Source organism: Scyliorhinus canicula, chromosome 18 (assembly GCF_902713615.1).
Source record: "Scyliorhinus canicula chromosome 18, sScyCan1.1, whole genome shotgun sequence".
Classification (NCBI taxonomy): Eukaryota; Metazoa; Chordata; class Chondrichthyes; order Carcharhiniformes; family Scyliorhinidae; genus Scyliorhinus; species Scyliorhinus canicula.
Genome location: NC_052163.1, coordinates 53210645 through 53231288, shown reverse-complemented (window position 1 = coordinate 53231288; position 20644 = coordinate 53210645). Strand labels below are relative to the sequence as shown.

General features: G+C 43.9%; 1 protein-coding gene across 7 annotated transcripts in view; it reads right to left on the bottom strand.

Moving 5' to 3' along the window:
* Nucleotides 1-3908: 3908 nt before the first annotated feature.
* myocd (myocardin) overlaps nt 3909-20644 on the bottom strand; it is a 448440-nt gene continuing 431704 nt past the window's right edge. For 5 of the 7 annotated variants that reach the window (XM_038776977.1, XM_038776981.1, XM_038776978.1 and 2 more), the window contains 4 exons: nt 20180-20275; nt 18776-18904; nt 17234-17309; nt 3909-12064 (listed from right to left, as the gene is read on the bottom strand). In XM_038776977.1, coding sequence (XP_038632905.1) covers nt 11499-12064; nt 17234-17309; nt 18776-18904; nt 20180-20275 — 867 coding nt within the window. In that variant the 3' untranslated portion in view covers nt 3909-11498. The remainder of the gene's footprint in view (nt 12065-17233; nt 17310-18775; nt 18905-20179; nt 20276-20644) is intronic. The other 2 variants (XM_038776982.1, XM_038776976.1) reach the window with 1 other exon arrangement.

Genomic DNA, 20644 nt, shown 5'->3' with positions numbered 1-20644 from the left:
TTATGCATATCACCACAAGACTTAAGAGGCCATAAGGCACATTAATGCTCCTATTTCTTATGTTCATATGCAGTTGACCCATAGTTCCCCATCTTGTTTTTCTTCCTGATTTATTCTGCACATCACTTCCCGCCATCCAACGCAATTTCATGATTGCCACCCGGGTTGGTGCAGTTGTGTTGCCTACATGGTGTATAAGAACAGTATACATGCCATGACATGCTACTGCATTGGTACATGTACTTTATCTTAGTTGCCAACACCATTTCAACAAAATGCGTTTTGTTTGCTGTTTCCCTGAATGTATCAAAAGTTTACAACTGTCATTTGACAGTACCGAAATGTAGTATTTCTGTAAAAGAGACACATTGTCGAAACTTTTCATACGAACATCCGAATCAGGGGCAGGAGTTGGCCAATCACGCCTGCTTCACCAATCATCCTCAACTCCGCATTCCGCAGGGCAGCATGGTGGCCTAGTGGTTAGCACAACCGCCTCACGGCGCTGAGGTCCCAGGTTCGATCCCGGCTCTGGGTCACTGTCCGTGTGGAGTTTGCACATTCTCCCCGTGTCTGCGTGGGTTTCGCCCCCACAACCCAAAAATGTGCAGAGTAGGTGGATTGGCCACACTAAATTGCCCCTTAATTGGAAAAAATAATTGGGTAATCTAAATTTATAAAAAATTTAAAAAAACAAAAAAACTCCGCATTCCGCTTACCCCCGATGACCTCTGACTTACTTGTTAGTCAAGAATCTATCGGCCTCTGCCTTAAAAATACTCTGTATGACCTTGCCTCCACCCATCTCCTGGGAAGAGAATTCCAAAAGTTCACAGCCCTCTGATAAATAATTTCTTCTCATCTCTGTCTTAAATAGGAGACTTCTTTAAATTTTGTTCTGGTCTCTCCCACAAGGGGAAACATCCGGCGTGATTTAATGGAAAAGTTTCTAAGTGTGGTTGTGAGTGGCAACTGCCACAAGCTTCCTGCGCTCAGCCTGGAGAGACTGTTATCGCTATAAAACATTAATTGGTCCACTTAATGAGGCCAAATGGGCTTCATGCCACAAATGATGGTCCTGTCTAATGATTAGCCGGGATCATGCTCGCCAGTCTCCCGCTAACAAGGTAGAGCAGCACTTAAACCGCTCCTGCACAGCCAACCCCATTCAGCTCACAGCCATGCTGCTGAGATGACCAGCCGCACGATTCGGGGGTCCACACCTGGGCAGACTACTTGAAGCGGTTGAGGCCAGGCAGGGTGTCCTGTTCCCTTCAGGGTCTTGGAGGATCAGTCTCAGGTCAGCCAGTACTGCCTGGGAGGAACTGGAAGTGGCAGGACCAGGCGAAACAGTACCCAGTGCTGCAAGAAGGTCAGCAACCTCCACCAGGCCACTCGAGTGAGTTGGCATCGAGGCCAACACTGCTTGGATGGCGATCTCAGTGGAGAGCCTGGTGCACAACATCGGCAGCATGAGTTTAGGTCTCTAAACGCGTGGCTCAATCGGTGATGGCCATGGCTGAGCACCTCAGCGTGTCCAGGTCAATGGGGGACATGACCCAGTATCAGGTGGACCTTGATGGGACACTGCAGGGCATGTCCCAGTCCCAGGTAGGCATAGCCGAGGTGCTGCGGAGCATGTCCAGTCTCAGGTGGGCTTTGCAGAAGTGGTGCAGAGCATGTCACAGTCAGTGAGGTGAATCACTGAGGGCTTCAACACTATGCTGCAGACATTGGGGAGCCGCCAGGGCTGGCAGAACTGATTGATGGAGGGGCAGCCGGGGCTTGATCCAGCTGCCCCTCCGTCCTGAGGGCCCTTTGTGCACCGACCGGGACGAGGGGTTGATAGGTGTCAACAAGGAGCCATCCTACGGAATGGCGACAGTGGCCATCAGCTCACCAATGTTTCATCCCCCTGACAATGGCGCATCTCGCAGTCAGCACCCAGTACAGGGTGGCAGGGCGGGGCATGCGCCACCGGCAAGGGAGGCGGGGCCCTCTGGCCCCAGGGCCCCCAGAGGACCTCTGCCAGGAGCATCGAAGGCCATGGGACATGGAATGCAGCAGGCTCCCTCCAACTCTAATGTGCATCCTGGGGACACACCTTGACGCAACGGTAGAGCATGGAAGGCTCAGCACACCGAGGATCACTGAGAAGGTATTGGGGTGGAGGGGAAGGGTGGGGAAGTGGGGCGGCACCATTGGGAGAGTGGGACAATTGGAAACACTTCTGTTAATGATTAAAATTTGATGACACCGACCAACATAACGCCTCTGGCACTTTCTTCCACTATGCGTGCCGAGCACCAATCCCATGTCCCGGACATGGAGGTCCTGGACTACTCACCTCCGACCCCGACACACCAAGTGCACGTAATAGGTTTTTGCAAGCACTCAGCAGACAGGCAGGGGTCATCCTATGACATTGATTTAGGAGCACCAGCGCTCAGCTCTCTGCGGGTCATATCACACCCCCCCCCCCCCCCCCCCACGCTCCCCGCCCTCGCCCTGACCTGCTGATAGTGCCAATACAGACTCAGCACCCTGGAATGAAGTTACACAGACACAGGAAGGGTGGGAAATGAGGGTGGGGATGGGAGTGTGGAGGAGGGAAGGATGGTGAAGGGGGAGGAGGAAGAGGAATGGGGGGAAAGGGGGGGGGGGCAATGACGGATGAGGCTACATCCTATGTGAAGCAGGCAAGGATGAGGGCCTCCCTGGGCCTATGGGCTTGCCGGACTCTCGACACTCCTGCCTGTACTTCATTCTCCTGCTGGTCCTGCAGGTCCGCCACACACTTGTCATCCAACTCTTCCTGGTCCAGGGCGTCCTCCTCCTCATCCTCCTTGGAGGTGGCCACATATATTTCCCCTCCACCTACAGCACATTGCCCTGCTTCTGTACCTGGTTGTGGAGAACACAGCAGACCACCACAAAGCAGGCGGCCCTCTGGGGGGTATACTGCAGTGCACCACCAGAGTGGCCGAGGCATCGGAACTGCATTTTGAGGAGTGACAGCATGGGTGGCCACATGGGCCTTGTTGCATCGGTCTCCGCAATGGTCACCAGCCTCCGTAGTGGCATCATTAGCCAGGTCTTAAGCTCTTATCCCCCAAGAGCCAACCGGCGATCATGCAGTGGTCCTCGAAGAGGCCAGGGATGTCTGAATGCCTCAGGATGTGCCAGTCATGCACATTCCCGAGGAAGCTTGCACACAAGTGCATGATCTTCATGTGATGGTCGTACATGAGCTGGAATTTCAGTGAGTGGAACCCCTTCAATGAGTCATATGTGTATTTAATGGTTGATTTGGAGATATTACTTGCGATGGGGTGGAGGGGCAGAACAGAAGGAGAATTTCCTGCTGTTATTTGCAATGGATATTTTAACTTTCACATCAACAACTGGAAATAATTACTTTTCCAGTGTTGTCTATGAGTTCAAACCCTTATGTCGTCTCAATTCGCAAACCGTTGTCCAAAAGGTACCAGAGAGACGTACTAACTGAGTTAAGCAAACACTTGGGACAACCAACAAAAAGGTATGCTTTCTTTTGGGAAAAGAAGTCCCACATCTTCTATGTGATTCCAATAAATCTAGAAATCACTGCAAACATAAAAGGATTGTGGTTTGGATGTACCAAAATTAAAAACCGGCCTCATAATAGTTTTGTTATAGTTCTGAGGCTCAAAGATATTTTTCACTCTATTGTACCTCAGTTGGCCAGAATTTGCCAATTGGATGATTATGAGGTTGTTTGGAAGAAATTCACATCCGTGTCCATTTGTCCAGCTGTTTATTTTAATGGCACTTGAACAACTACCTGTTTGTCGAGATGGAATCATTGGTTGACTTCGGTTGAAGTAGGATCTTGGAGGCGATATAAGTAAAACCAAATACTCACTGGGTCATGATAATCAATTTATTAAGAACACGCAGTTCCAAAACTTTTTTTTAATGTTTATGTAGCCTTTTTTTTAATACTTTGGCTTCTAAACTATTGCCGTTATATACACAAAGCAAAATTTCTGTTGTGTTAAATGATACACCATAAGAAAATACATAGTATTTACAAAGTGCAAAAATAAGGCATATATGAATACAAAAAGAATTTAGCCCACAGGATTGGTCAAAGTACCAATGACTCTTTTGAGGCAGTTTAATATGGCAGTCATCTCGTACAAATGGGCTGTTTGCTCCCTACATTTCTTGTGATTGTCAGCCTGAAACACTGTGCTCGAAGTGGCTTTTTAGCAGTGAGGATTTGATAACCTGATCATATTTATATAAGGCAGATGCTGGTTGTTAGATTATGAAACAGATTTGTCATTGAATATCTGAAACCTGCCTCCCCCTCCCCACATGAGGGTGCATAACTCGAAAGTCAAGTGGCAGCACCTATACACACTTTAATAAATGATAGGTTGAGGATAATTCATCTTGTTCAAAACATGCTGTAAATTAACATACGACATAATTTTCTGGGGGCGACTCATGTGCAAATATCTTTGGTGTACTGCATTACACTGCTGGAATTCAGGTTTCACCAAGCCCTCTCACTCCCTGACTGAAGTTTCTAGTCACATTCGAGAGGTGGTCTGCACAGGGCACAAGACTCTTCCCCAGATGCAGCGAGAGAAACTGAAGGCAAGGCATTCAAAAAGACAGAATGAGCATTTAGTGCTACAAGCATCGGGGCTGTACAAGGAAAACCAAAGGGTGAAGAGATAAAAAAGGTAGGTTGCTTAATAAGAAAAAGACCATTTGCAATTCTATACATTTTTCAATTTCATTCTTCAGTGTGTACTATAACCAGCTGTATGTTCTATCTGAGGCACTGTGAGGTCCAATGCACCACTGGCACCATTCTTCAAGTTGTACTTGTGATTTTTGTGCCAACTGGTTGTCCACTAAAGCTTCAATTGTGCTGATGATGCAGACGAGGTTTCTGTTCTCCAGACCCAACTCTGGGGTTTGTGTATAACTAAACATTAAGCAAATTAGTCTATTTAAAATTTAAGAACCTGCTCAGATTTTGAACTATTTGGATTTATACAAAAGATACTGGTCAGGTCTTATAAGGGCAGGTTTTGTCTTTTTTTTTAGCATATTGTAACTTCAGACTTGAAGTAATTGCGACCATCGGTGAGGTCGGTGAAGAATTTCACAGATCAAATTTTAATGCATGAATATGAAGATTGAAATCCTGATCATGTCTCTTCACCCTGATGCACTCAAGAGTAGCTTGAAAGCTGCAGTGTTACATGAACAATATTGCCACACTATGATTGTCAACTTTCACTAAGTAACACTGATGAAATGTGTCAGGGACTGCATGGGGATGCTTAATCTCAGCCAGGCCATCAAAGAATTGAGGAAGAAAATACCAGAGGATGATAACTGGTGGTGCTGAATGTACTTCTACCTGCTTTGTACCATCATTGTTCTGAATATAAGTTGCCTTTCCCTGGAATAGCACATGCCACTGGTCTGAGTACCAAACGAGGTGGAGAAAAATAACTTTTGGGTGGGTGGATACCTCATTTCCAATTCAAGGACCATAACTTAATCATGTGCAGTCTGAAAATGAAATTCAGTCCCTTTGGAAAATGATTGTATCTGTGCGCTTGTATGGGTTGGGGCTGGATTAAGACAAACCCATCTGTAACAGGAAAATAAGGCACCAAGATTATTATTGAGCTTCAAGTCCATTTAGGTTTCCTTGAGCCATTGTACTTTCAGAATTTCACAGGTCTTTTGCAGCTTGAACTGAAGAACCGAGAGAGAGTGAATGGGGGTAGGTGGCATGCTGAGGAGGGAATGGTAAGGGGTAGTCTTGGTGATGCGATACCTCAGACCAAAGTGGTGTTGCTGCTTTAGCTGTAGGTATTTCTTCTCCAATTTTTTCATGGGGTGTGGACGGCGCTGGCAGGGCCACCATTTATTGCCCAAAGCTAATTGCCCTTGAACTGAGTGGCTTGCTAGGGAATTTCAGAGGGTAGTTTCGAGTCACCCACAATCTGTAAACACATGTAGGCAAGAAGGTTGCATTCCCTGAAGGACTTTATGAACCCGATGGGTTTGTGCATCAATCGATGATAGTTTCAAGGTCATCAATTCCAAGTTTTATTGACTGAATTGAAATTCTGTTAAGTGCCTTGGTGGGATTTGAACCCCTGTCCCCAGAGCATTAGCCAGGGTCGATGGATTACTAAGACCCTTCTTATTCAGCTCAAATTTACTCTGCAATCAAATACTTGGTTTGTCTGATTCTAATTGAACTAACACTAGGAAGTTTAATACTGCCTTTTGCAGTTCCAATTTGCTTTTGTTTTAACTCCATACCGATTTGGCTCACCTTAATCTCTATCTAGTTTCTTTGAGTTTAAATAAATAGGGATGTGCCCTTACAGGGTGGAATGGTGCCCTTATCAGTAATGGAAATTAACTTTGAGGACTTCTCAGTAGTTTAGTTTGAAGTCTCTTAATTATGGTGATGGGCAAGTGCATGTGAGACATCTACCTGACCCAAATTACTGTAGCTACTACAAACAGAATTAGTCCTGTTTTCTATACTTTGCTATCAACATGATAATTTTAATAGCTGGAGGTGTCTCAAGTCACTCATGTTTCAATCATTTTGAAACAGTTTCCATCAATACATAGGCCTGAATTTTGCAGTAGTAATGACTGAAACTATCAGCCTTTGCCAACATTACTCCACTGAAACTGACAGCACCTTCAAGAGCCTGCACATGCAGAAAGCAATGTGGAGATTCAGAAGCTCCTGTCAGTGATTTTATGCATCTCTAGAAGTGCACTGTTGAGGGCACCCAGAGACAACAGTCAATGGAAATCCACTGAATTGACAAGAACTTCCAGTTGTATACTGTTGGTCTCACTGTAAAAACCCTTGAAAATATTACAGTCTGTTGAACGAGGTGTAACAGGGGCCAGAATTCTCTTGTCGTTGGGATTCTCTGTTTCCGTCGGCAGCGCAACCCTGTGTTTCTTGGCGGTGCGCTGTTCTCTCTTCCCACCGCTTGTCAATGGAATTTCCCATTGAAGCCATCCTAGGCCGCTGGGAAACCCGTAGCCGGGAGACTAGAGAGCCCAGCCCTGAGTTTCTATTGGTATAACTTCATAATTACTGAAAAGCTAATTTTATATTTAGTGGAATGTCCATTATTATTTAAAAAAACTCAACATTTTGTTTCAAAAATAAGTTTGTTTATCTTTGTTTTTAGTTTCCATCTTATTCCAATTATAACCATTTACTCCCCCACCTAAAAATTTTAATCTGAAAATATTTGGTGCTTTTAACTTCCTGGTTGGATGTGTGTGAATACATCAATGTTATTGGCTACCTACTTGTTTCCTACCATCACTGCAGTTGCATAGCAAGATATTCCCTTAACTTGTAGCCAGATTTGAACTGTTGGCTGGAAAGGGAAAACCGCATCACGACAACTTTGACATCTGTGGTGAGCATCTTCGCTTCGCCACGGATTGCAAATCCAGGCCATAATCTGTGATTTCTGTTGGGTTCTGAACGTGCAGTATATTTGATATTTACCTACTTTGGCTCCATTTGCTGAATGATTTTGATATTTCAGAGTTTGACTGTCATGATCAATAACAGAAGGGCAGCTGTGTGAAAATACTTTTCAAAAAATCAATGTATCTGCAAAACCTGAAAAGTGCCATAATTTTAATATACAAATTGATCCATCATGTCGCTTGAGTGACTTAATTGCTGCATTTTTAAAGACCATTTTTGCAGGATGAGATCATGATATTTCCAGTATTGTTGCTCAAGGCAAGAAATCTCTCTGCTTTCAATCTTTTCACCAGCTCCTGTGGGCGACATTCTCCCCAAATATTTCTAAGTGTGGTCTCTGGCAGGAAACGAGATGTGATTCCCACCGGTTGCATTGGCGCAATCCAGATCGGAATCCTGCAATCCACCCGCACTTTGAAGTTTGTTTTGAGCCGGGAGGTGATTCGTTCCATGGGACCCGAAGAAACCAAAATGGCCGGATCCTCTGAGATCAGGGTGCCCTGATCTCAGATTAACAGTAGAGTACTGAACCCTCCCTCCCACAAAACACTTGCAAGCCCTCCCTCCTCCTCAAGTGAGTGACACTCCGCTATGGGTTCGCCAAACCCCCCACCCCTTGCAGAACGCTCACCCTTCAGTTCCCCCCTCAGTCCTCCCTTTAGGCCATGCCCCTTGCCAGTTTGGCACAGTCAGGGTGCCAGGTTGGCACTCAATGACAAAGTACCTGGCCTTTCTAGGAGACACTTCAGATCAGAGGAAACCCCAGGAGAAAAAAAATCAGGCAGAGCACTTGCTCGTTCTAGGAAGCACTTCAGCACAAAGAAACAGGCTTTTAAAAAAAACTGCAGTCAGAAACAACACCTGTTCTTTCTAGGAAGCACTTCAGAACAAAGAAAACGCCTTTATGAAACAACTGTGATTAGAAACAACACCTGCAAAAAAGAGGAAGCACTTCAGACTCAATGGACCGTGAAGAGATATAATATAAACAAAGTTAAAACTCCTTTTGAAAATAGCCTGGACCTGTCCATCAAGGGGCCCGGTCCGAGCTTTTAGGGACTGGTCGTGATTGGCGCCTGGGCAACTTTCCACTGCGCAGGGATGGGGGGTGGGGGTTAATAAACACCAGCTGCAGCGGGCCAGGAGGAGGGGGAACTGATTTGCACCCGGGCTCTTCTGCAATTCCCCCGACATAGCAGAATTTGAGCCAACCAGAGAATCGCCCCCTCAGGTTCTCAGCTTGTCATGTATCAAGGGATTACTGTATGGCCTTTCAAATGGGGGGGGGGGGGGAGCCTGTTGCTAGCTGAAGAAAAATGCTGTAATCTTGCTTCAAAAACAGAACGCAACTTTCCTGTTCCTTCCTCCTAACATTGTGACATTTTAGATCAAATACCTGTCTCTTCAGAACATCGTCATATGAGAGACAGCCTGCAGAAACATGAGTTGAAATTCTGAGGATTAAATGAAACCTGATATTTTCCTGCAGCACAATGGATTTGGAAAACTTGCACACAGCTTCCGCCTGTTTCTAGCTGTATTTCAATGTTGATCATCACTATGTTCAATTTACTCAAAAAATCAGTATCTGCTTCATAAGACTTCCATACGTGGATTGTCAAATCAATAGTAAATCTGTTCAGTCGTGCAGAGGAAGAACGATGGCTAGGTATAGGAACAGGAGTAGGCCATTCAGCCCCTCGAGCCTGCCCGCCATTCATGGCTGATCTGTGACTTAACACCATATGCCTTTGGTCCATGTCCCTTAATATCCTTGCTTAACAAAAACCTATCGATCTCAGATTTAAAATAAACAACTGATCTAGGTTCAACTCCTGTTTGTGGGAGGGAGTTCTAAACCTCTACCACCCTTTGAGTGAAGAAGTTCTTCCTAACATCGCTCCTGTACTGTCTAGCCCACAGAGAGACTGACAGGTATGTTGTTCAAAACATCAATATAGAATTAGGCGGTTTGAATGTCAACTATGCCAGTATGCAATGGTTGCCAAGGCCCATGTCCTCATCCAGTTTACAAGCAACCACTGTCATATCATAAAGTCACTGCTCACACAAGGAGGTGCATTAGCAGTGGAATGGGATATACTCACTATAGGTCTGAATGCTCATTTATACCTTACAGGTATTACTTAACCCAAAGGCAATTAAGAAAATATAATTATTGATTCAGAGGGAGAAGAAATAAGAAGCTTGGACTGTGAAGTGTAGCTCCTGGGTTGATTTACTTTTAAGATGATTGCTCATCCCTTTCAATCATTTTGACTTCTGTCATTACTTACCAATGACCTGTGAATTTTAATGGTTGTTTGGAGAGGTCTGTGCGAGTAGTCAGCGAGGAGGCAAGCTGGTTCATAACAAGAAACGACAGGACATAATATTGCAAGTATTAAATATTAATTAAACGCGCAGTACCTTTCAGATCTTTTAAATACTATTAATTTTATACCAGCCATATTATTACTATATAGGGCAGCAGGCAAGTCTTTTGATAAAGATCTCCCTCAAAAGCCAGAATACTGAATTGGCCAGAGATTTCAGAATATAAAGCAGTTCCAAAGGACCAAACTGAAGTACTTTTCATTTAAATATCACTGCAGGAAGGGATAATATAAGATACAAAATGGTATGAAAATACTTTTATCTGAGCACTTCCTTGCTTTGAATAAAAATTACCAAAAATAAACTATTTTCTTTACACTAAGACAAGGGTTGAAACTGGTGTCACCTATTTTCAATTCACTGTTGTTCCCTTTAAAATCAATATTTCATTTACTGATTTTCTTTTTAAATATGGGCCTGCGGGTAACATGCTGAAAATACTTTTGAAAAAAAGACACGTTGACCAGTCCCCTAAGTTAGTTGCAAAACAAATTAATATAATGCCAAGCCTAATGCTGGTTCGCGATTGTGCATTTGAACTCAGGTTTAGCATTTTCCTATGTTTGCAGGGAGTCTCGACTTTAGTACGCGCAATGAAGTCTTCTCTTTGTTTTCTTTTATATTATATATATATATATAGTGATTGCATAATTTACTGCTTTTTGTAAAGTGGTACATTTTTTTGAGGGCAGCTGGCTGGAAGTGTTACTTCACTAAATACCAAGCAAAACAAGACTCCCTCCCTCCAGCACCCTCAAATACCCCCATGTCTATTAAAAAGCATTTGCAATGCAAAGCAGAACACTGCATAATTTCAGAAACTTACTCTTTTTGAAAGTACTACCAAACAGCTGCATGGAATGGCTTCTAACATTTTAACACCTAAAAGACATCTACAAAAAACAAGCAAACTGTGACAAACACCTCTACTTTTAACTGTGCAAAGTGAACAATAAAATATATTCACAATACAAGGCATCAAATACTTGCATCAAGTAGTGTGACCTTGCAATTGTGATTCAGGAAAGACACCAGTATTGTAACACTTTCCATTATTCAGGATAGCAAATATTGCTTGTCTGGTACAGAGTTCTTTTTAATAAAAATTATTTTTAAAATCTTGCAAAAGATATGAGCAAATATAGGCTATATACAAATGATATAATGCAGGTTGTGTGCATAAGGCCAGTATGAGAATTGGCCAATATTATATCTGTCCTTCGACTCTACCTGCCAATTCAGTCAGATTTAGAACTTGGACTATTTGACAATGGACTTTACGTTCACTTTGCTTCCAGTAAAATGCAGTAAATTCATAAGTTTGTAAAGCTTTTAACTCTTTCATCAACCAGCATATTACTGCATACAACAACCACAGAGTAATCATCTTGTGGTCGATCAATTAGTTTCTTCCATTGACTTTACCTTTGCCAACATGACTTCTTTGGCTGGTATACCTTAGCAGTATGCTTGCTTTCTATTTAACACCCCAATTCAATTGGTGTTAAATGTACCTCTCGTGTGCAGTCCACTGAGCATATTACCATTGCAAGTTCATTGTTGTATTTAAGTTCAGGTCTGTAACGTCCAGGAAGTCTGCAGAGAAGATGCTTGGGGTGGAGGAGCCAGCAGATCCAAAACCTGCTGCTGAGCTGGGTGGTGTAAGATCCAACCAATCCATGTTCTCCAAGGGAGTTTCTGTAAGACCTAGATTCATAACGTGGCCATGTGTGGGTGACGGTGACATCTGGGTGTCCATCGGGGACAGAGGGTTCTCCAGAATGTCTCGAGTGTTCAGCATATCCTCCCGTGAGTTGCCGGTAAAGCCCTCAGCTACGTTGTCCAGCTGGGAATCTTCACTGCCAATTTTAAGCAATGCGAGATCACTGCCTCTGCCCATGGAGCTGCGAGAATTCAGCAGGGCCTCAAGTTGATTGTCACTGGTACTTGTGCAATGGTCGAACGAGAGCTGGGGAGGAGACATGTGGTTAAAAGGACTTGTTGAAGTCCGAGGCACTGTCAGTGTGGAAACTCCTGATGATACAGTGATTTGAGGCAATGACTTTGGAGCACAATGATGATCATTTTTGGCATTTGGTGGCATTTCTGCAAAGAGAACAGTTCTAATAAGAAAATATACCAGGAAATAATGTTATTGTTTATCACTTATGGAAAATATGAAACGGGAATAGCCGAAAAAAAGTGTTTTCAAAAAATGATTTTGAGAGGAGTGAAACTGCATACACAGGGGATTTTGTAATTCAACCTGTATAAGAGATAGTCTGTAACAGTTTTGAAGATTACAATTTTCACCGTTAAAATATTAGATACTTCTTATACTTCTTAAAGAGCAATAATAATAAGAATATTTATTATTGTCACAAGTAGGCTTGGAAAAACACTACAATTAAGTTACTATGAAAATTCCACACTGCGGCGCCTGTTCGGGTACACTGAAGGCAAATTCAGAATGTCCAATTCACCTAACAAGCACGTCTTTTGGGACTTGTTGGAGGAAACTGGAGCGTCCGGATTAAATCCACAGAGACACAGGGAGAACGTGCAGACTCCGCACAGACAGTGACCAAGCCGGGAATCGCACTGGGGAACCTGGCGCTGTGAAGCAACAGGGCTAACAACTGTGTTACCGTGCTGCCTTGGAATGTACAATATCGACAATTATATCATCTCTAATAACTCAATAGGTTTAATTTTCAAGCTTCCTGCATGGTGACTGCCCACCAGCCACTGGTTGAAAACCAGCAGTGGTGGGCAGAGGCCTTTAACTGGGCATCAATGGACCGTCAAGGGCCTCAGTTGGTCTGGAGCATGATGTAATATTTAATGACGGGATGGACCAGAGCTTAACTTGGCCTGATACTTTTTGGGAATAGGCACTTCACAAAGTTTAATTAGACGTTAATTGTTGACAGAACGTTCTGTCGGTTGACAGCAGCTCATAAATGTGCAGTGGCTGGTCTGAGGGGAGATCAAGGCTGTTAAATCATAGAATTTTGTAAGCACAGAAAGAGGCCATTTGGTCCACCATGCCTAAGCAGACTCTTTGAATGAACTATAAATTTGTTCTACTTCTCTGCTCTTTCCCCACAGCCTATACATTTTTTTTTCTCAAGCATTTTTCTAATTCTCTCAGATGGTGAGAAAAATCAGCAGAAAATGATTTCCTTTCTCATTTTTCCTAGTTTGAAATGCGGCATCAAAAGTGGGATGAATATATGGCTAGATGCCAGGACTTTTAGTAGATATAGATAAATAGATACGTTGACAATATTATAATGTGTAGACAGAAATGCACAATAAGTACGTGATACTTTATAATGGCTGGATCTTTCAGGCTGAGCAGATATTTTTGTGGGTATCTTTAATGGTAGATATCACTTTTGAAAATGCCTGAAAATGTTCTGCCAAGGTAGGGTAGTTTTCTCCTAATGTATAGTTCGTTCTAGAGGCAGCACAAATTCAATGGAAGAGGCGCTGTCTGGAAAAATGTTCTCTCCAGCGTCAGATGATATTTCCAGATGTTAGAGAAACAAAAGTAGTTTTAAGGGATTGATATTTATATTGGTAAACATTAGAAATAAGGTATATCTTTAAGTGGGTGTAATTTAACTTTTCTGTGCTTGGAAGGGTACAACCTAAAGGTAGATTCATGCTGGACAAAGGTGTTTGTATGTTTTGTGGGTTGGTTAGGTTTGAACTGTGTTTCTTGTGTACTTAGAGAGGGCTATGGCACAGAGAATAAATAAACCGGCGGTGGTTGCTTAGCAACTGGGACTTTGTAAGGTAGAGAAGCTAGAGTTTTGGTTCAGCTAATTTGATTGTAGTTGATGACAGGTGGTGAGAGAGAAGGCAGCTCTGTGAGAAGGAGTTGGTTTTAGAAGGCTAGAGAAGGAATATCTCTCTCAGCTTTGCTAGAACAAAAGCCATAAAATGGAATAATAGTTAAGAAAACAAGTACAGAGATCTGGAGGCCAGGTAATTAAGGAAGCAAGAGGAATGAAGAGAAGTTTACTAGAAGTCGGGAGTTAAGTGAACAGAGACCGAGGTATTGCTCAGAAGAATTCAAGGATTCAAGGAAGAGTAAACAAAGCATTCTGAGTTAAAAAGACAATTGCAGTAATTAGATTAAAAGTGGGACAGCAGACCTCAGAGGTAGATGAAACATTTGATGTCATTTTAATACATCCTGGGGATTGAGAGTTAAAGCAAATGTGAGCAGTTTGCACACAAATTCTCTGATCCGCCAGCAGCGCTTCCATGCCTGGAAATTTCCCACGGCATGGGGCTGCCCACAATGGGAAACCCATATTGGCTAGCTGTTGTGATGGAGAATCCCTCCACACCAGGGAACGCTGCACCAGAAAATTGATGCAGCGGGACTGAGAATCCCGCCAACGGTCTTTTGAGCTAGGGTCCCATTCCAAAATCTTCCCCAACTGGTATAACAGAAACTGGGATTTTAATACAGAATAAATTTGATAAGGCACCACATTAAATGTAATTGTGGAAAATAAAAGCTCATGGTTTTGGGGCAACATGTTGGCATGGATAGAAGATTGGCTGGCTAGCAGGAAGCAGAGAATAGACATAAATGGGTCTTTTTCAGGTTGGTAAGATGTAACGAATAGTGTGTCACAGTGGTCAGTGCTGGGGCCTCAATTATTTACCATTCATATCAATGACTTGGGTGAATGGAAGCGATGGTTGCCAGATTGCTGATGACACAAAGGTGGGTAGGAAAGTAAGTTGTGAAAGGGACATAAGGAGGCCACAAAGGTATATAGATAGGTTAAGTGAGTGGTCAAAGGCCCAACACCGTCGTGAAACCCAGAGAGGTTCACGACGGCGTCGGAGGCCTCTCCTGGCCCCCTATTCTCCCCCCGCCGGGGGGGCTATGAGGGCCGTGCCGGGAAACTCGGCCGCGGGGCCTTGTCACTGGCGTCAAGGCCCGGTGAGCCGAGAATGACGCGGCCGACGCGCCGAATGACGCGCATGCGCGGCTGGCGTCACGATGGATGACGGCAAACCCGCGCATGTGCGGTTGCCGTCTTCCCCTCTGCCGCCCCGCAAGACGTGGCGGCTTGATCTTGCGGGGCGGCAGAGGAGAAAGAGTGTGTCCCATTGAGACGCTGGCCCGACGATCGGTGGGCACCGATCGCGGGCCTGTCCCCTCCCGAGCACGGTCGTAGTGCTCAGTCCCCGTTAGGCCCCCCACAAGCCCCAAACGGGCATCTCACGCCGTGTTCACGACGGCAGCGACCAGGTGTGGTTGCCGCCGTCGTGGCAACGGTCGCGAATGGCAGGCCGCTCGGCCCATCTGGGTTGGAGAATCGCGGGCCACCGTGAAAAACGGCGGCCCGCAATTCTCCGAGCGGCGTGTCGCAGGGGTGGGATAATCGCGGGAGGTGCAAAAGCGGACCTCCCACGATTCTCCCACCCGGCGTGGGAGCGGAGAATTCCGCCCCTGGTTGTTGGGTGTAATGTGGGAAAATGTGAAGTTGTCCATTTTGGCAGGAAGAGTAAAAAACCATACCTTCTAAATGGTGCGAGATTGCAGAGTTCTTAGATGGAAGGGATTTGGGTGCCTTCATTCATGAATCACAAAAGGGTACTATTCAGGTGCAGTAAGTAATTCAGAAAGCTAATAAAATGTTATAACTTGCTGTGAGAGGAATTGAATACAAAAATTGGGAAGTTATGCTTCAGTTATACTAGTGAGTCCACATCTGGAGCACTGTGGTACAGCAGTTGTGGGCAACATGTGCCGCCCTTCAAGGTTCCGGGTGCAGCCTATGAGACATTTTATTGACTGTTGCTTCCACAGGATTGACAGATTCCATTGTTTCCATCCACGTTGTTTTTTTCCTACTGGTATGACTGAAGTGACACACATACAAAGCAAGGGCAAAGTCAAATAAGGTGTGTGTTGTTTGTGTACAACATTGACTGTGAGAGCTGAGTGCTCACTCTGTGCCCAATCAAAGCTTAGACATTTCTTTTGTGCTTACCATTTGAAGTTGATGACAGTTCTATACATATTATAATAATTAAGCATTTTCTATAACTCGTTATGAAATATTCGGCATGTATTAAATGTATTCAATCTTATTCGTGGAAATGCACAATTTCAATCTTGCGCCCACTGAGATGAAGGAGGAAGTCCCATGCAGCCCATGCACCAGCTAAGGATGCCTATCACAGGTGTACAGTATTGGCCACCTTATTTAAGGAAGGGTGTAAATATGTTGAAAGCAGGTCAGAGAAGATTTATTAGACTAACACTTGTAAGGTTGTCTTATGAAGAAAGATTGGTCAGACTAAAGTTGGAGTTTAGAAGAGTAAGAGGTGATTTGATTGAAACATAAGGTTCTGAGATATCTTTGATTGGTTGGATGTGGAGAGGATGTTGTGGGGGAACTAGAAAAAGGGTGTCGCCCATTTAAAACAGAGATGAGGCCAGGACGTTTCACTCAGGGGGCCGTGAGTTTTTGAATAACTTGAAGGCAGAGGTGGATATATTCTTGGTAAGCAAGGGGGTGGTAATTTTTTTCAGAAAGGATGCAAGTTTGAGGTTATAGGTCAATCATGATATTATAAGACCATAAGACCATAAGACATAGGAGTGGAAGTAAGGCCATTCGGCCCATCGAGTCCACTCCACCATTCAATCATGGCTGATTTCAACTCCATTTACCCGCGCTCTCCCCATAGCCCTTAATTCCTCGAGAAATCAAGAATTTATCAATTTCTGTCTTAAAGACACTCAATGTCCCGGCCTCCACCGCCCTCTGTGGCAATGAATTCCACAGACCTACCACTCTCTGGCTGAAGAAATTTCTCCTCATCTCTGTTCTAAAGTGACTCCCTTTTATTCTAAGGCTGTGCCCTTATGATATGGTGGAGCAGGCTAGAGGGCCAAATGGGTGAGTGAGTATGCATGTACATTTGTTTACACTTGTATGACAATGATGTTAAGGTGTACAATGCTGTTCTGTAATGAGGGCTGTTGAAACTCCCACATTTGGTGTGACCCCCCCAGTAAGGGCAAGCAAATATTCCAAATTATGCTACTCTTTATCTTGAAATAAGAAGAAGCAAAAAAAGATTTATTACACCAGCTGCCCATTATTCAATCAGAAGCCCTTAACCTTTTCATGAGAAACATCAAATTTTAGACATTAGCCAAATTTTACAATAGAGAAAAGGCTGTTCATGCTCTGTAACTGAATAATTTTAGTACATCCATTGTCTCACCTCCACTCTCAATGAGCACGTCGAGTAGATCATCCATCTGGTTTCTAGACATTTGCTGCAGATATACAAGGTTAAACTACATAAAGTAAGTCTCAACCAAATGGAATGCTTAAAAGCAAGTCAGCTGATAGTCACCAGAATATAGAACAATTTTAAAAGAAGCTTGTGGTAATACAAACTATTAAAAATCATCATCTCTGACCTTTCCAAAGCCAGTATAATATATAAAACTTTAAAAGCACCATTAGTGTAGTGCAATTATCTAAAAAATGTTGAAATGATACTTTCATATTGATCAATGACTATTTTTAAGGAAGAGGTCGTTCAATTCTTGACTAACAAGGGGGTCAAAGGTTATTGGAGGTAGACGGGATGTGGAGTTCAGGCCACAATCAAGTCAGTAATTATATTATTTAATGCAAGACCAGGCTCGAGTGGTCTACTGAATGGTCTACTCCTGTGTCTAATTTGTATATTTGTATGCATCATATCACTATTTCCAATGTAACAAGTTATCATTTGACACACCTGATTGATAGAAATAACTGTCAATATCAAAATCAATGGAATATTCAAAATTCAGTTCTCCCCAAAGGTTTGTGATAATAATATTGAAATTACTAATAATAAACATCTACAAAAATTGAAAATCTTTGAAAGAATCAATCACCAAATTAAGAAAAATATGAAGGGCCCGATTGAACACCCTCGTTGTACCTAACTCGGGACCTGTAAAGGCTGTTAAATCTCGTGAGATCTAATGAGATCTCGCGATCTGGATCATGCCCTCACTGGATGGGGATCCAGATTTGTATATTTAATGGGCAGTTAGGCTCACTTAAATATGTCGTCGCTGGATTCTTCCAAAGCCCGGGATAGAACGCCCGCGCCTGTCACCTCGCCATAGAGCCATTTAGCACTGGTCCACATCAACGTGAACCAGGCGTAACGGCACCTTGGCGGGAGGGTAGATCTCTCAGGCCATAAAGCCCCATGGTTGGTCGGGCCCTGAGCAGGGTGGCACTCCCACTGTCAGGGTGCCTGGTTGGCACTGCCAGGCATATTGGGGCACAGCCAGTGTGCCAGACCGACAGTGGCAAGGACCTGGGTGCCAGGCTGGCACTGCCAGGGATTGGGCCTGGGGGTGCCCTTATGAGGTGGGGTGAGGGTGGGCTCGAGGACCCCCAACGAGAAAGTTGGAGCAATGAGGGGTGTCTGAGGGCTACGGTAAGGGGTCCAGAGATTGGGACGGCATTAAAAAATGGCTGCAAGAAATGAAGGTAAATGAGGCCTCGGTGGGGCATTGGAAACACCCCGCTAAACCCGCAAAAAAACGGGACTCTTTTTTTCGTGTTAAATCACACCCGAAGTGTAAAAAACATTCAATGCCTCCGACTGGGTCACAGATGATTTGACAGATGCTGCGAGCCATTTACTGAGTGCGCAGGAGTGGTTCACTGCCACCTGAATGCTGCAGACAAGTTTCGCCTTTTAGAAGTAAACACTCATGCTGCCTAATGGTGATGTTCAATTATTTCTCACCTGTTTCACTGCATCTTCGTAAGAAGGAGGTTGTTTGACCTTGCTCAGGGTTGAGTTTGAATTACAGAAAGGAGTAGTATTGATGACAAATTTTTGACCAACTTGATTTGCAGAGTTTGGAACACTCATCTAAATAAAAAGACCAAGCAGATGGGCACAATTATTAACAAATATTATTGGCTACTTATGGCTACTTATGCTTAAGTTTTTAAACAGGTTTACATGTTACTGAGGCCACATTATACAATCTGAGAGCTGCCAAGCTCAGAGTGATTGGCAGGGTGGCACCTCTCCGTCCATCTATCTTACAGCAGGCATCCATATGACCAAGGTGCTCTTTGTTCATCCGTCAACTATTGCCCCAGAGTCAGAGGAAATCAATACACTGAATTCACAAATTGGTTACATTTCCAGCAAGTTAAGCATTGGAAAAAAAGAAGATTTTAAAAATAATAATCTTTATTGTCGCAAGTAGGCTCACAATAACACTGCAATGAAGTTACTGTGAAAAGCCCCTAATCGCCACATTCCGGCGTATTCGGGTACACTAAGGGAGAATTCAGAATGTCCAAATTACCTACCAGCACGTCTTTCAGGACTTGTGGGAGGAAACTGGAGCACCCGTCGGAAACCCACGCAGACACAGGGAGGACGTGCAGACTCTGCACAGACAGTGACCCAAGTCAGGAATCGAAACTGGGACCCTGGCGCTGCAAAGCAACAGTGCTACCCACTGTGCTGCCGTGCCACCCTATTTTAGGAGCTTTAAGAGCTGGTCGTCTTTGGTTCTCTTACAACAGGAGAACCAGCTTCTTGATAAAAATGGAAGACTGTGGTTTTGAGGATATGCTTGCACTGCAACTTTAGCTCCAGTGCTAAAGTAATGAGAATAAATCTGCACTGAAGGTCTGAAGTGCTTCAAGAGAGAAGTGACAATAGGAAGGATTATAGTGGATGGCGAGGTGGGATGAGTGCAACTGAAAGGTGGAAGTGTGAGAATAGGAGGGAGGTGGGAGTGATGAAGGTGGCAGGACAATCATTTGTGGTGTAGAGGGTATATTCAACTCCCCAGCCTCCAATATACAAGGGGTCGGGGCTCATTTGGATGGGACACATAGCCAAAGCTCAGTCTAAAGCAAAGCTGGCACATTGCCCACTAATTAAAGTGGACAATGAAAATGCCAATCAATCCACTGTGGTTACTTATTCATATTTTGGAGGGGCAGGGTCAGTATTTCTCTTTTTCCAATGCCGGAACAATAGAGATACACCTCCCCCATCACTTCTGTTCAGCTTATCCCAGGCAGCATTGCTCATTAATGACACATCACGTTAATACTCGGGTTGATTTGCAAAATGTCCTGGAGTAGTTTCCTGGGTAATTAAGCCTTCAATAATGAATACCTTTCTGAGTATCTGCTGTCGTATTATGTGCTGTTGGAGCTGCTGCTGAAATTGCGGGCTGCCATTTTGATGCTGAGGCTCCTGTCCTTTTGTGGCCTATAGCAAAAAGGTGAAGATATTTAAAGTTATTGAAATAATATACTTTAATCTCACAGATCTTTCAAGCTAAGACATTTAAATATGTATGCCCATTAAAATTTGACATCTGTAATATTTATCACTAAGTTACAAAGGTAAAGCCAGTTCCTACAGCTGAATTGGCTGTTCCTCAGGTATTCTTCCTCTTTTTGAATAATTAATTGGTATCAATACAGTGTTTTACAATGAAGCTTGTATAATATATAATTATGGGCGACACGGCTATGCAGTGATTAGCATTGTAGCCTCACGGCAGCAAGGACCCGGGTTCAATCCCGGCCATGGGTCACACTCCGTGTGGAGTTTGCACATTTTCCCTGTGTCAGT